Source organism: Nicotiana tomentosiformis, chromosome 11 (genome assembly GCF_000390325.3).
Source record: "Nicotiana tomentosiformis chromosome 11, ASM39032v3, whole genome shotgun sequence".
Classification (NCBI taxonomy): Eukaryota; Viridiplantae; Streptophyta; class Magnoliopsida; order Solanales; family Solanaceae; genus Nicotiana; species Nicotiana tomentosiformis.
The window spans coordinates 97,238,617-97,252,854 of record NC_090822.1 but is presented as its reverse complement, the minus strand read 5'-3'; the positions used below and the strand labels follow the sequence as shown (position 1 = coordinate 97,252,854).

At 37.9% G+C, this 14,238-nt stretch overlaps 2 protein-coding genes across 2 annotated transcripts; both read left to right on the top strand.

The window, feature by feature from the left end:
- Positions 1-6,574: 6,574 nt before the first annotated feature.
- LOC138901892 (uncharacterized) lies at positions 6,575-7,081 on the top strand. Its single transcript, XM_070189690.1, has 2 exons — positions 6,575-6,769; positions 6,818-7,081. The coding sequence occupies exons 1-2, from the start codon at positions 6,575-6,577 to the stop codon at positions 7,079-7,081; spliced, it is 459 nt and encodes a 152-aa protein (XP_070045791.1).
- Positions 7,082-9,564: 2,483 nt separating this feature from the next.
- LOC104092348 (calcium-binding protein CML37-like) lies at positions 9,565-13,727 on the top strand. The gene is made up of 2 exons (XM_070188392.1): positions 9,565-10,261; positions 13,190-13,727. Exons 1-2 carry the CDS (start codon positions 9,717-9,719, stop codon positions 13,605-13,607), a joined length of 963 nt encoding a protein of 320 aa, XP_070044493.1. The 5' UTR covers positions 9,565-9,716; the 3' UTR covers positions 13,608-13,727.
- The last annotated feature ends 511 nt before the right edge of the window (positions 13,728-14,238 follow it).

Below are 14,238 nucleotides of genomic sequence, written 5' to 3'. Positions count from 1 at the left end.
CGAGTTCGAGCAATCACTCACTCGACTATTAAGCCTACTGGCTACCTTACTTCGAGTTTAAGCAATCACTCACTCGACTATAAAGCTTGCGGGGTACATTACTTCGAGTTCGAGCAATCACTCACTCGACTATTAAGCCTACGGGCTACCTTACTTCGAGTTCGAGCAATCACTCACTCGACTATTAAGCCTATGGTCTACCTTACTTCGAGTTCGAGCAATCACTCACTTGACTATTAAGCCTACGGGCTACCTTACTTCGAGTTCGATCAATCACTCACTCGACTATAAAGCACACGGGCTACGTTTCTTCGAGTTCGAGCAATCACTCACTCGACTATTAAGCCTAAGAGTTACCTTACTTCAAGTTTGAGCAATCACTCACTCGACTATTAAGCCTATGAGCTACCTTACTTCGAGTTCGAGCAATCACTCACTCGACCATTAAGCCTACGATCTACCTTACTTCGAGTTCAAGCAATCACTCACTCGACTATTAAGCCTACGGGCTACCTTACTTCGAGTTCGAGAAATCACTAACTCGACCAATAAAGCCCAAGGGCTACTCTTACTTCGAGTTCGAGCAATCACTTACTCGACTACTAAGCCTAACGGCTAATAATTATTCCGAGTTCGAGCAAAACACTCACTCGACCATAAAGCCTAAAGGCTAACAATTATTCCGAGTTCGAGCAAAGCACTCACTCGACCATAAAGCCAAAGGGCTAACAATTATTTGGAGTTCGAGCAAAACAGTCACCCGACCATAAAGCCTAAGGGCCACTCTTACTTTGAGTTCGAGCAAGCACTCACTCGGTTATAAAGACTACAAGGTCCGAATTCGATCAAATTGCATAAGGCCTCAATATCAATCCTATCATGACCATACACGAAAAATCAAAATAGGAAAAATCCTAATTAACTCTGGGGGCAGTCTCTTCTCCATCGGGCTCCTCCCTACTCTCAGACCCACTCTTGCTCCCATCATCATCATCGTCATCATCATCATCGGAAGCCAAGGCTCCAACATCGGCTTCAAGCTCTTTAGAATTTTTTATCTCTTCGGTAAGATCGAAGCCTCGAGCATGGATCACCTCGAGGGTTTCCCTTTGAGATTGGCATTTTGCAAGTTCAACAACCCAATATACTGGAGTTTTAGCGGTCTCAGCTGCCTCTCTTGCTTGTACCCGGGCGGCTTCAGCATTGGCCTGATAAACGGCCACAAATGCATCCGCATCAGCCTTTTTTTGCCTTGAACCGAGCTTTCAAAAGCATTCCACAACTCTCGTAAGATTTCTCCTCTATTTTTCTTGCTTGAACCAAGCTTTTTCCATCCAGTCCTTGAAGTTGACCTTCGGCCGATAATAATTGGGCTCGAGTAGCCTCTTTCTCTGCAGCAAAGCGGTCCATACCTTCTTTCCACTCCAAGGACACTGCCTTTATCACATCGATCTCCTCACGGAGCTTCTCGATCATCTTAAGCTTCTGATATAGCTGTGAGACCGAAATATTAGCCATCATTCTAGTATCAAGCCCTTGGATTTTTAATATTATCATTATGTGCTCGGTCAGATAGGTCTAATCTTGGTGAGACTTGGCCAACTCAACTCGGAGGTCCTTGATTTCCTCTTCCTTTTCCCCGAAGAGGAGTCTAAGAGCGTTCCTTTCCTCCATGACCCGTCGGAGGTTGCCCTCGTACCGATGCAACTCAACTCAAGACCGAGAACATACTTCTCGATAAACCGTTGTGCCCTACGAAGAAAGAAGAAAAGCAGATAGAAAAGAAAAACAAACATGAAGCCGGTACCAACAAAGTGAGTTAAGGCTTACCCGATTTAGAGCCTCTTGCACTTCATTAAAAAGACCCGATGCATCACTAGGGCCGGCAACATCCTCGATACCGGTAAAAAGACCCTGAAAAGGGTCCTCTCCCTCATGAGACTCGTCTACCTCAAAGGCCCCCAAAGTTTGGGCCTCCCGAATTGGCCTTTGGGAAAAGTAGGGACAGTGGGCGAGTCTCCGATTACTACTTCCCCAAATGAGTCACTTGGGGCGTTCTCTTCAGTTCGAAGAGGATCAGGGCCGTCCCCTTCATATATATGCACCATTTGTTTACTTCGGTGGAAGGCATCCTCGATCTCCAACGACTCGGGAACTTTGCCTGAAACTTTCTCCGATATCCCCTCAATTCGAGGAAGAGCCTCATAAACTACCATCGATCCAGCTAACTTTGGGGAATCAATGGTTTTCTTCACTCGGGGCACCAGTATAAACCCGTCATCTTTTTCTTCTTCCTCATCTTCATCCCTTAGACGCTGAACTGATTCTTCGATCAAAGGGATGATATTCTTCCTCGGCTAACGAGTCGTCCTCGTCTTCAGTTTTGGATCTTCGGAAGTAGAGGCCCTTTTTCTCTTATTATCCTTCGCCGGTTTTGAAACAGGGGTCGAAGCCTCTTCCTCGCCAGACGGGGGCCTTAAAATCGCATCTTTGCCCAGGACTACACACAAGAAAATTGATTAAGTATATGTAAAACATTTCGTTCGAACAATCAAAGACATGAGAAAGAGTCTTGCCATGATTTATGGCCTCCCGTTGTCCCCTTGACATATCACGCTACGAGCGCTCGGCGTATGTAGAGGTCGAAGATAGGTCACGTACCCAGATCTTAAGGTTAGGAACTACACCAGGCATCCAAGGAACCGCTGCATCACAAAAGGGGATATCAGTGAGAAAGAAACGAAGAGGCAAAATAATAGGAGATAACAGCAGAATTACATTTACGCTTCATGTTCCATTCATCGGGAAAAGGCATCTTCTCAGTCGAAATTAGGTCCGAAGTCTTCACTCGAACGAACCTGCCCATCAAGCCTCGATCCTTGTCCTCGTCTATGCTCAAGAACAGCACCTTGGTAGCCCAGTGCTTAAATTTTATTAAGGCGGGGACTGTACAATCTAATGAGGTGGTCGAGGATGAAAGGCATCCCCTCGATTTTGTTCACAAATAAACGGATCAGAATAACGATCCGCCAAAAAGAAGGATGGATTTGGCCTTGGGTTATTTGGTATTGAAGGCAAAAATCGATGATAACAGGGTCGAGGGGACCTAACATGAAAGGGTAAGTATACACACTTAAAAAACCTTTCACATGAGTAGTACTATCTTCTTCGAAAGACGGGATTATCACTTCTTTGTTCTCCCAGTTCAAGTCCTTCTTTATATGTTCAAGATTCCCCTCAGTTATCGAACACATATACCTCGATACTGGCTCATATCGACCGGGAACCGACGAGCCTTTGTCGATCATAAAAGAGGAGGTAAGAACACACGGCCCGGGAACACACTCCTCAGGTCGTGGCTCCACCGGTATTTTTTCGGCGGCAGGCTGTGAAGAGGAAGATTTTTCTTTTTGAGGAACTGTTTTTGATATTTTTGCCATTTTGGATTTAAAGATCGAAAATAGAAGGAGATAACAAAGATGTGGTGTTTTAAAGAAAGGTTTTGCAGTGAAAATAACAGAAGAAAGATTTTGGCAGTAAAAATCATAGACTTACAGATGAACTCAAAAGATACGAGAAAGAGTTTAGAGAATTGGTTTATTGGAGATGTAAAAGTGATAAATGGTAAAAAAAAAACGGGCTATTTATTGATTGAGAAACGTCGATTCACTATCAGCAGTGGCCGACCATCATCTAACATGCATGTAATGCCTTGGTAAACTAAATCGACGGGACAGCTATCACGTACGTCATGATCGGGCTCGATGCAACCGTTTATATACATCTAATTGTACCGTTGGAAAATCACGTCTTTTCTCGCTACATCCTTCCCGAGAAACTAGGGGACTATCTGTATACGGTAAAAATCGATTTCAACTTTCGTATGACTGGTCGAGATGGGAATATAATAGACAGAAGAGCATCTTCATACTATCGGGATAAGATCCGAAGCCAGGTTACCGAGCTTCCAGTTTCAGGGACCAATCAATACCGAGCTCGAAGTCATTACCGAGCTCGAATCCAAAATCAAACTATGATGCGAAGGGACGTTATCAAGCTTAAGAGCCAAAAACTGACCAATACTAAGCCTGAATCAATACCGGGCCCTGAGTCACAATCGAGCTCAAGTCAATATCGAGCTCGGGTCAATATCGAGCTCATAAACAAGAGCCGTTACAGCCGCACTAAGGGAGAGAATCTCGGCGGGAATTAGGAAAAAGCTAATTTAGCATAGGTTCCCCACTATGTATTTTTAATTATATCTAAATTAGGATCTATCCACGATAAGAGGGATGGCTATTATTTTTGTAAGGGGCCAAGATCTATCAAGTCATTTATACACTGTAACTAAAATATTGTTGATACATTCCCATATTGGAAGATTATCCTTTTGAGCTTCATATATTATTTCATCTTGCTTGTTCATAAATCATTCTCCTTTCAATTTTGCTTATTCTTCATTATTTACACTCAATATTTGATATTTCTACTTCTCTTTTATGATTTATGTCAAGTTATACAACGTATCCTTAGAACTACATACAAATTCAACTATATCCGTTTTTCGGTTTAACAACTATAACGGGCATGCGAGATGTAAGGAGGCAATTATACTAGATTTACTCAATAAATACTCATTTCCCCCCACGATTGTACCCCATTCAAATACATAAATTCACATTGTTACAGAAATTGTTATTATTCGTCCTTGAGAATGTCTCGATAAATTGCATACACTCTTCATAAAATCATTAATAAGAATTCCTTTTACTTCTTCTTCATTGCTATTACACTGTCTTCTCTCATTTATCTATTTTCATTGGCAAAAGCCAGCTTAATTGAATTGAATCCATTGCTTGTGGCATTATTATATAAATATACTTGATTTAGCTTAATAATCAAATTTTAAGTTAAACAATAAATAAGTTTCAATTATTTCGATGCATGGAATTTAAAGGATTCTAGTATGAATAAATAGAACTCTGTCAAATAATCAAGACGTCTTTGATACAATCTACTGGTACTATTAACGGAGGGCTTCAATGACTAATTTTGCAGAGTTCAATAACATATTTGGACCTTTTCCCAAGAAATAATGAAGGATTTTCCCTTGGAGGAATGATGAAAAAGATTTTGACGATTTTTGTCAACGTACATATATTTCCTGCTAAAGTTAGAAGGTTGTGACTGAGTTGTGAACAAACATGTTTGTGAATAGTACTTGTTGTGATTATCTGATTCTTTGATGTGATTACCTGGTTCTGCTATGTACAATGTTTGTCATCATCAAAAATGAGGAATTTGTTGAGTATATGACTAAATGTTCAAAGAACCAGGTCCTCAACATAGTTGTTTAACTGTTCAGAAGAACTAGCTTCTCAGGAGAAAGAATCAGCTCCATGATACTTTTACGTCTGTTCAAGACAATAACTTTATCTCAAAGTTACCCAAATCCGAGTTTGGTGGAAGATGACTATTATAAGTGATAAGGGTTGTTGCTCAAGAAGATACGGATAATTTAGCCAGAGACAAAAGTTCCAAAGCTTGTGGAATCCTTGGAACAACATGAGTCCTATCAAAGAGGAAGATGACTATGAATAGGACTCCTAGAAGATCTCAAGTTGTGTTTTAAATAGGATTGACTTTGGACTTCTAAACTATCCTTTTACACATCAACTAAAGAGTCATAAGTCCTTTACTTGTGTTGATTACTTGCCTTGTATTCTTCCTGATTCAGTCTAGTGAATGTATTTTAGGAAATTGAGTTATAATCAAGTGTCATAAACAATTAGTGAGTTGGAGTGAGTATTTTGCTTTACAAGTTAGAGTAACTTATGAATCAAATAGGATAAGTATGAGTACTGAAGAGTATTTAACTACAGTCTTGCAATTGATACATTTTGGCTCATTGTTCTAGGGGAGTTGGAGTTGAAAATCCTACGTGGTAGGTAGTGGTTTTTGCACCTTTTGAGCCGGGTGATTTTTCACGTAAAAATCGGTGTGTTCATTTTATTGCTTGTTTACTTTACGCTTAAGGACCACGGTAAAGAACTAAGTTCTATAGTAATCCATACGGGCACTCAAACTAACAATTGGTATCATAGATGGTTCTCTCATTTACACGGCTAACACCTAGAGAGATCTTGAAAGCAAGATGAGTGATCCACCCGGATTTAATGAAGGACAATAAACTACCAGGCCACCCCTATTCAATTTAAAATATTACAGTTGGTAGAAAGCAAGAATGGAAGACTTCCTCACAGCTGAAGACTATGAACTATGGACCATAGTGAACGAAGGTCCTTTGATTTCTAATAAACAAAATGCACAAAATAAAACGATTCCTAAGGACCTCCCCGAGTCTGTGGAAGCATATTTCAAAATAATGGAGAAGAATGCAAAGGCTAAGAAAATCCTTATCTGTGGACTTGGTTCTGATGAGTACAATAAAATTTTTGTGTGCTCTAATGCGAGTCAGATATGGGATGCACTCCTAACTGCTCATGAAGGAACAAACTAAGTAAAGAGATCAAGGATTGAGCCACTCATGAGAAACTATGAGCCCTTCTCCATGATGGAATCTGAGCCCATCCAGGATATGATGACTAGGTTCACTATAATAATCAATGAACTGAAATCACTTGGAAAGGTGTTTACCTCAGAAGAGTTGGTTAGCAAAGTTCTAAAAATCCTTCCAGCTTCATTAGAATCAAAAGTCACTACAATCCAGGAAGCCAAGGAATTGGACAAAATCTCACATGATGAGTTGGTTGGAAACTTAAAAACTCATGAAATGAGAAAGATATAACTGTACAAGGAAGAACCAAAGAAGGATAAGGCCTTGGTTCTTAAAGATACTGAGGATGATGAATCTGACTATGATGATCATGGTCTAGCAATGTTTGCCAAGTTCAAGATGTTCATGAAGAATTCCAAAAGTGCATCCAAGAGAGAGACCAGTAGTAAGCCCAAACAGATCGACAAAGCTAACTATGATGGGTGCTACAAGTGTGGCAAGCTAAATCATATGGTCAAGGACTGCCCAATGAGAGAAATTGAGCGGAGGAAAAAAATGAGATGAAAAAGAGAAACTGAAGAAGATGAGAGAAAAAGGTTCCAACAAAGGAAAACTCCTAGGCAAAGGATTTACTGAAGCAATGAAGCAGGCATTCTTGGCAGCTTATGAGGATAGTGGAAGTGATCAAGAGGAAGAAAAGGAGGATGAGGTTATAAGTCTCTATACTGTGATTGATGAACACCAAGTTGTGAAGACAGAACCCCTAGTACAGCTTGAAATGCATTGGAAGGCCTCCTTTGTTTAATGAACACCACTATGATGAATGAAAGCTAAGTATGGAAATATTTATTCATGCTACTGACTTTGACCTATGGGTAACTGTAAGTCATGGACCAATTCTCGCAAACAACTTGGATAGTAAAGGTAACAAGTGCAGCAAAAGAGAAGAGGAATACGATGAGGAAGATAGCAGCTAGTTCAGAAAAATGCTAAAGCAAAGGACTTGCTATACAGAAGCCTGTCTAGAAACACTCTCCTCGGAGTATCCTCTTGCATCTATGCTCATGATATATGGAGGACCTTGAAAACTGACTTTGGAAATGAAAACATCAAAGTGGCTTTGATGGCAATTAAAGAATCCAAAACAAAGGAAGAAGTGATAGGAATGAAGGCCATGAGTAATTCAGAAACTGAAGATGAAGCAACTCATGTAAGTATGTCTGACTTGAAAGAAAATATTCATGCTATGTCCAAAGAAGCCGTTTATCCCGTTCCGTCCTGTCCTGTCCCGCGTCCTTTTTTGATTTTTTTTTTTAAATTATAGTCGTTGGGCAACGGCTTCAATTGTAAAAATAGTTGTTCCCAACGGCCAAAAAGGGCCATATTTGTCCCCATCCCTCCAAAACACCATTATCCCCACACTTTTAATATAACTCCTAAGTTTATTAAATTATACTTTGGCCCTATTTTCTACTATAAATACCCCCATCCTTCTTCATTTTTTTCCACAAAAATCAAGCATTCTCTCTTAAATCTCTTACATTCTATCTATATTATTCTCTCCATTTTCTCACAATCAAGTGATATTTAGTTCTTTTGATATTTATTCTCTCCGTGTTGGATGTTGTTACCCTAAAGGGGACGAAACACCCTTGTGAAAGCTTTGACCCCCTCTGCTTCTCACCCATGAACCTGTTCCTTCCCAATGTCCTTGGTTCTTTTGATATTCCATTGATGCCTTATCTTTTGTTCCTTTTGTCTTAAGTCTAAGTAGTTTGTAGTATGCTTAGTTTATTTTATTCTAATGATGAAGACAAGGCCCTAGGCTTCTTTTGGCACTACTTAATTTCCCCTATTGCTCTGTTTTATTGCTTTGTACTATATTGAATCATCAGCCTAGTCTATTTGCCTTTTCTTAAGCTTGTAATTGATAAGTTTAGAGTGACAATATTGGATCATCAGCCTCTAGAGTAACTTGTGAATCTAATAGGAGTAGTAGGAGTACTAGAGAATATTTAACTACAATCTTGTAATTGATACATTTTGGCTCTTTTTTTTAGTGGAGTTGGAGTTGAAAATCCTACGTGGTAGGTCTTGGTTTTTGCACATTTTGAGCCGAGTGATTTTTCACGTAAAATCAATATATTCGTTTTATTTCTTGTTTACTTTACGCTTAAGGAACACGGTAAATAACCAAGTTTTTTAGTAATTCATACGGGCACTCAAACTAAGTTTAGGGTGATTAGAACTTTTATATTTTTACACTTATTTAAATGTCAGGCAAGTATCAACTTTCAAATTTTAAAAGGTAGCTTCATTGTTGATATCAATTAACTGTAATGTCCCTTGACAATCATTAAAGTTAATAGTTGTCACTTTTTAGAACTTAACGAGAAGTTTTTATAACCATACAAATATTATGGTCCTACAAAGTTTTTATCTCTTAACCTTTTAAGACCACAAATTTTAAGAGTCTTTTTCTTTTTCTTAAACTCCGTACCAAGTCAAATTACTTCATCTAAATTGAAACTGAAAGGTAACAAACAAGAAATAATATGCCAAATGTTGGTTTTAGTTTTACAGAACAAAAACACAAACCATAGTTCTGCCCCACCTACGCCAAAATTTTATTATAAAAAAAAAATAAAGAGGGTAAGAAACATTGGAAAGAAGAGATGCAAGTCAAATTCAAATACGACATTCTATTTGTTAAAAAAACTCAATTTCGCATGACATTAGATGAATTTAGATATTATATCCACTGTTAGCCTTCAAGATAAGACTTATCCCAACACTTAGCTCTTTCTCACATAATTGTCATCTTTCATAGCGTGTTCCCTTTTACTTTTCAAACTTGTAAGAACCTATTTCTGTATTTTTCTAGAAAACAAAACGCCGTACAAATTTCTATACGTGGTAAGCCCACGGAAAATGCCGACTTTTGGACCGCTATATTTTGGTTGCCACTAACTATCACTTTCTGCTCCCCTTCCCCCCTCATTCTCCATGTTCCATATAAATATCCCATTCTTCTTCCTTCATACTCATATCATTTGTTGTTTTTCAAGACCTTTGACCATAAAAATTTCCCAAGTTTTCTTTGTTTCAAGTTCAACCCTTTTCACAACTTATCCTACTTACATCTCAAACTATATATCTTGAAAAAGAAATTAAGAGTAGTCTAAACTTGGTTGTTAGCATGTGTACTATGGAATCAATTTCTGTACCTAGTGCTGAAAACAAGTCTGTTTTCTCAAGATTAAGGAAGAGGTTTTCACTCAAAAAGGCAACAACAACAACTATTACTACTGATCGTCTTTCGATGAGTAGTAGTAGCAGAAGTAATAATAGTGGCGAGTTAGAGAGGGTATTTACGTACTTTGACGAGAACGGAGACGGCAAGGTTTCACCCGTTGAGCTAAGGAGGTGTATGAAGGCGGTAGGAGGCGAACTGACGGTGGAGGAGGCGGAAATGGCGGTGAGGTTATCGGATTCCGACGGGGATGGATTGTTGGGGTTGGAGGATTTTACAAAGCTAATGGAAGGAATGGAAGAGGAGAGGAATAAAGAGAGTGAGTTGATAGGAGCATTTGGAATGTATGAAATGGAAGGGAGTGGCTACATTACTCATAAGAGCTTGAAGCGGATGTTGAGTCGACTCGGTGAGTCAACCTCCATTGACAACTGTAAGGTTATGATTCAGAGGTTTGATATCAATGGAGATGGAGTTCTCAGCTTTGATGAGTTCAAAGCTATGATGACAACTTAACAAGAGTTTAAAATACACAAATATACTCTTTGTATATGTTCATAATTCTATGGCCTTGTTTCTTAATTAATAGAAGGATAAAATGATTCTTGAGCTCAAAATATAATTCTGATGAATGGTTTTCCGTTGTTACTTATACTTCCATAGATTCATTTTCATAACTTGTAATACCAAGGGGGCTCTAATCTCGCAAAGGATTAAGCGATCGTTGCAAATATAATCCGGCCTAAAAGTTCGAAGTCGAATCCCAAATAGAACTAATACTTAGCTACAACGGTTCAATATTGCTAAAAAAATACAAGTTCAAATAATTTTTTAGCTATAAAGATTATAATTTTTTTATTTTAAACTAATTAATAACAAATACTAAAAGCACTAAAATTATCAACTAACAAGACTAAGGGTTGGAGACAAGATTAAGGAGGCCTAAAGTTATAATTTTCCCAATTGTCGGAATCCTTCCCGCTATCTCTCCTATAATATCGCCTAAGTATTCTCTACCGATCGTGAGTACTTCGGGTGTCGTAATTCTCTTCCGAGCAGCTACCACAATTTACTAGACGTATTCTTCCGAACTATGCTAGCTGACAATTCACCGCTCACTAAGATCACACCAAGGTTTCGTTATTTCTAATCCCACATTTAAACCATCCGTATTGATTCCTCATATACGTTAGGAGTGATATTATTCAACAACTACATAATTGTGTACAATTTTCCAAGCAATACACACTAAATAGGCACAATCAATTGATGACCATTAGATCAACAACAATAAACATATAGTTGAACAAGTAGAAAAATCCAACGGTTCAATTATATAAAAATATATCAAGAATTTATCCAACAAAATGTTCCATCAAAATCCGAGATAACAAATTAGCTATTCATAATAGTATGTAAAACTAAAATACTAAAATTCATAACCAATAATGAAAAATTAGAAGAAGACAGTGAAACATTCGTAGAAGAATTCTCCGCTTTGCTTCTAGTGTGTTCTTGCCTTCTTAGGTCGAATCCCCTCTCAAAAATGTCCAACCTCCTTCTTAGACATATTTAGGGAGTATTTATAGGCTAAGATAGAAGTCTACAAGTCCAAAATTGAGTAGGAAATAATTTATTTGCGGACTGGGGACCCGGCCTTAAGCCAAGTTGAGCTCGTCTTAATAAGCCAGGCGGGGCTAGGTCTATAGCGAGGAGCAGCGTGCTATAGAGTTGGCGATGCTTGGCTTGCACTATGCTTGGGTACTTCGTGTGTTGTTATGCTATGCTTGGGTACTTCGTGTGTGTTGTTATGCTATTTTCTTGTATTTTCGTTCTTTTCGTGCAACCTTCACTCGTTTTTGTCTTCCGATGCTCCTACACATAAAACAATATAATTTAGCTCAAATGTCGTACAATTAACCACTAAACTAACAACATGTAAAACAAGTAATGTACTAAAAATATAGTATTATGGCCAAACATCAGCCTCCAACTTTGTGTTATCCCATTTTTGAAACTTTTATTTTTACTTGGTGGCTTAGCTAACATATGCGCATTTTTATCTTGACATACTCTTATAAATATATTGCTAGCATGCGATTCTTGTTCTGTATTTAAAAGTACGTGGACAGCTTAAATTATACCAATATTAATACTTTAGAACTTAATATTGGAAACCAAATATATTTCATATTATATAAAGATTTACAAAAAAAACAAAGGATAAATGTTGCGATATTATTTATATAAAGAATAAATTAGCCATGCGCCCTTTGTCTAGCCGTTATCCTAAGCACCTGCGAATGCATAGGAGTATACAGATAATAATAGACTTCAAAGATGTCAATGGTATAACGTTGAGATCAAATCACATGAATTTCCAAGTCATAGGAGTTGGAAGTATGAAAATGGGTTCCTGTCAATCAATTATTTAACATGGTACATGTGATTTGCCTTATAATTACACACATCAAAATTAGTCAACATTCAAGTTCTATGTATCCAAGTCATAGTAGATATGCATTAAATAGAAAAAACTAGAAATGAATGATGAAAAAGAATCTACATACAGATAACTAAACGTTAAGACCATTAAACTTTTTGTTACATAGAAGACATGTCATAGTTCAAAATTCTCCTGTCTCACCTCACTCCTTAGATCAAAAAGAATGGTAAAAAGGTGCACTAACAAACAAGAAACAATATGCCCAATATAGTTTTTAGTTCAGCACCACTTACACCAAATATTATTAAAAAAATAAACGAAATATGGTAAAGAAGAGATGCACGACAAATTCAATTTAATAAGAATATTCTATATTTAAAAAACCTCAATTTTGACTTCAAGATAAGGATTATCCCACATTGCAAAAACTTACTTCTTCTCACATCATTGTCATCTTTCATAGCGTGTTGGCCGTTTACTTTTCAAACTTCTATATATTTTAGTATTTTTCCAGAAGCAAAGGGCGTACAAGTTTCTATACGTGGTAATAAGCCCACGGAATATGCCGACTCCACTTTCTGCTTTCCTTCTTGTTCATTCTTCAGCCCAGTACATACTAATCTGTTTATTATAAATATCCCATTCTTTTTCTTCATCCCACATATCCTTTGTTGTTTTTCAAGAGCTTTTTAACCAGAACTTTCACAAGTTTTCTTTGTTTCAAGTTCAACCCTTTTCACAACTTACTACTCATATTCTACATATATCTCAAACAATCTTGAAAAAAAAGAGTAGTCTAAAAAAACGTCGTTGTTAGCATGTGTACTACTAAGTAAATTTTTGTACCTAGTGCTGAAAATAAGTCAACATTCTCAAGATTAAGGAAGAGGTTTTCACTCAAAAAGGCAACGACGACAACAACTATTACTACTGATTGTCTTTCGATGAGTAGTAGTAGCAGAAGTAATAATAGTGGCGAGTTAGAGAGGGTATTTACGTACTTTGACGAGAATGGAGATGGAAAAGTGTCACCGGCTGAGCTCAGGAGGTGTGTGAAGGCGGTAGGAGGCGAACTGACGGTGGAGGAGGCGGAGATGGCGGTGAGGCTATCGGATTCCGACGGGGATGGATTGTTGGGTTTGGAGGATTTTACAAAACTAATGGAAGGAATGGAAGAGGAGAGAAATAAGGAGAGTGAATTGATAGGAGCATTTGGAATGTATGAAATGGAGGGGAGTGGCTACATTACTCCTAAGAGCTTGAAGATGATGTTGAGTCGACTCGGTGAGTCAACTTCCATTGATAACTGCAAAGCTATGATTCGGAGATTTGATATCAACGGAGATGGAGTTCTCAGCTTTGATGAATTCAGAGTTATGATGACAACTTAGAAGAGTTCAGAGAGAAATATTTGTGTACATAATATGATTCTTGAGCTCAAATAATTCTGATTAATGTTTTTCATTTTGTAGATTCATAATTGAAAAGAATTTCTTGGTTGCACAATTTCACTTAGTGGTCTTAACTAATTCTACTTTCAACTTTCAACTTTTGCTGGAAACAGATGCTTACTTCTGCCTCCATAGACTAGAAAAAAATGTCTCCTACAATGGTAGGCTGGCACTTTGGTCAGACTATCATAGAGAAAGTTGCCCGGATATAATTGGTGTTGACTGTGGGGAGAAAGGGGGTTATTAACTTCAAAATAAAGAAGGAATTGACCATTAAGGAGAAACTAATTTACTGGAAAGCAAAAGGGATTATTCAAGCTTTAAACAGAAAACTTAAAACTTGAATTCAATTAGGCATGATCAAGTTTAAGATAACAGCATTCTAAATTTCAGATCTAGAAAAGATTATATGCGTGAATTGGTAGGCTGGAACCTCTAGGGAAAGGGGAGAGAGGTAGACGGATGAGGTTGGAAATCCAAGCTACTTAAAGGAACTAAGATTTGTACAAACTAGCTACAACAAATCGAGGTAATATTCGAATTGTTATCATAATGGAAGTCAAAATCCAGA

Coding starts and splice junctions, on each gene's coding strand:
- LOC138901892 (XM_070189690.1), top strand. CDS start 6,575: ATGGAATCTGAGCCCATCCAGGATATGATGACTAGGTTCACTATAATA. Junction 6,770..6,817: donor AAATCTCACATGATGAGTTG/GTTGGAAACTTA, acceptor TAACTGTACAAG/GAAGAACCAAAGAAGGATAA.
- LOC104092348 (XM_070188392.1), top strand. CDS start 9,717: ATGTGTACTATGGAATCAATTTCTGTACCTAGTGCTGAAAACAAGTCT. Junction 10,262..13,189: donor GGAGTTCTCAGCTTTGATGA/GTTCAAAGCTAT, acceptor AAGTAATAATAG/TGGCGAGTTAGAGAGGGTAT.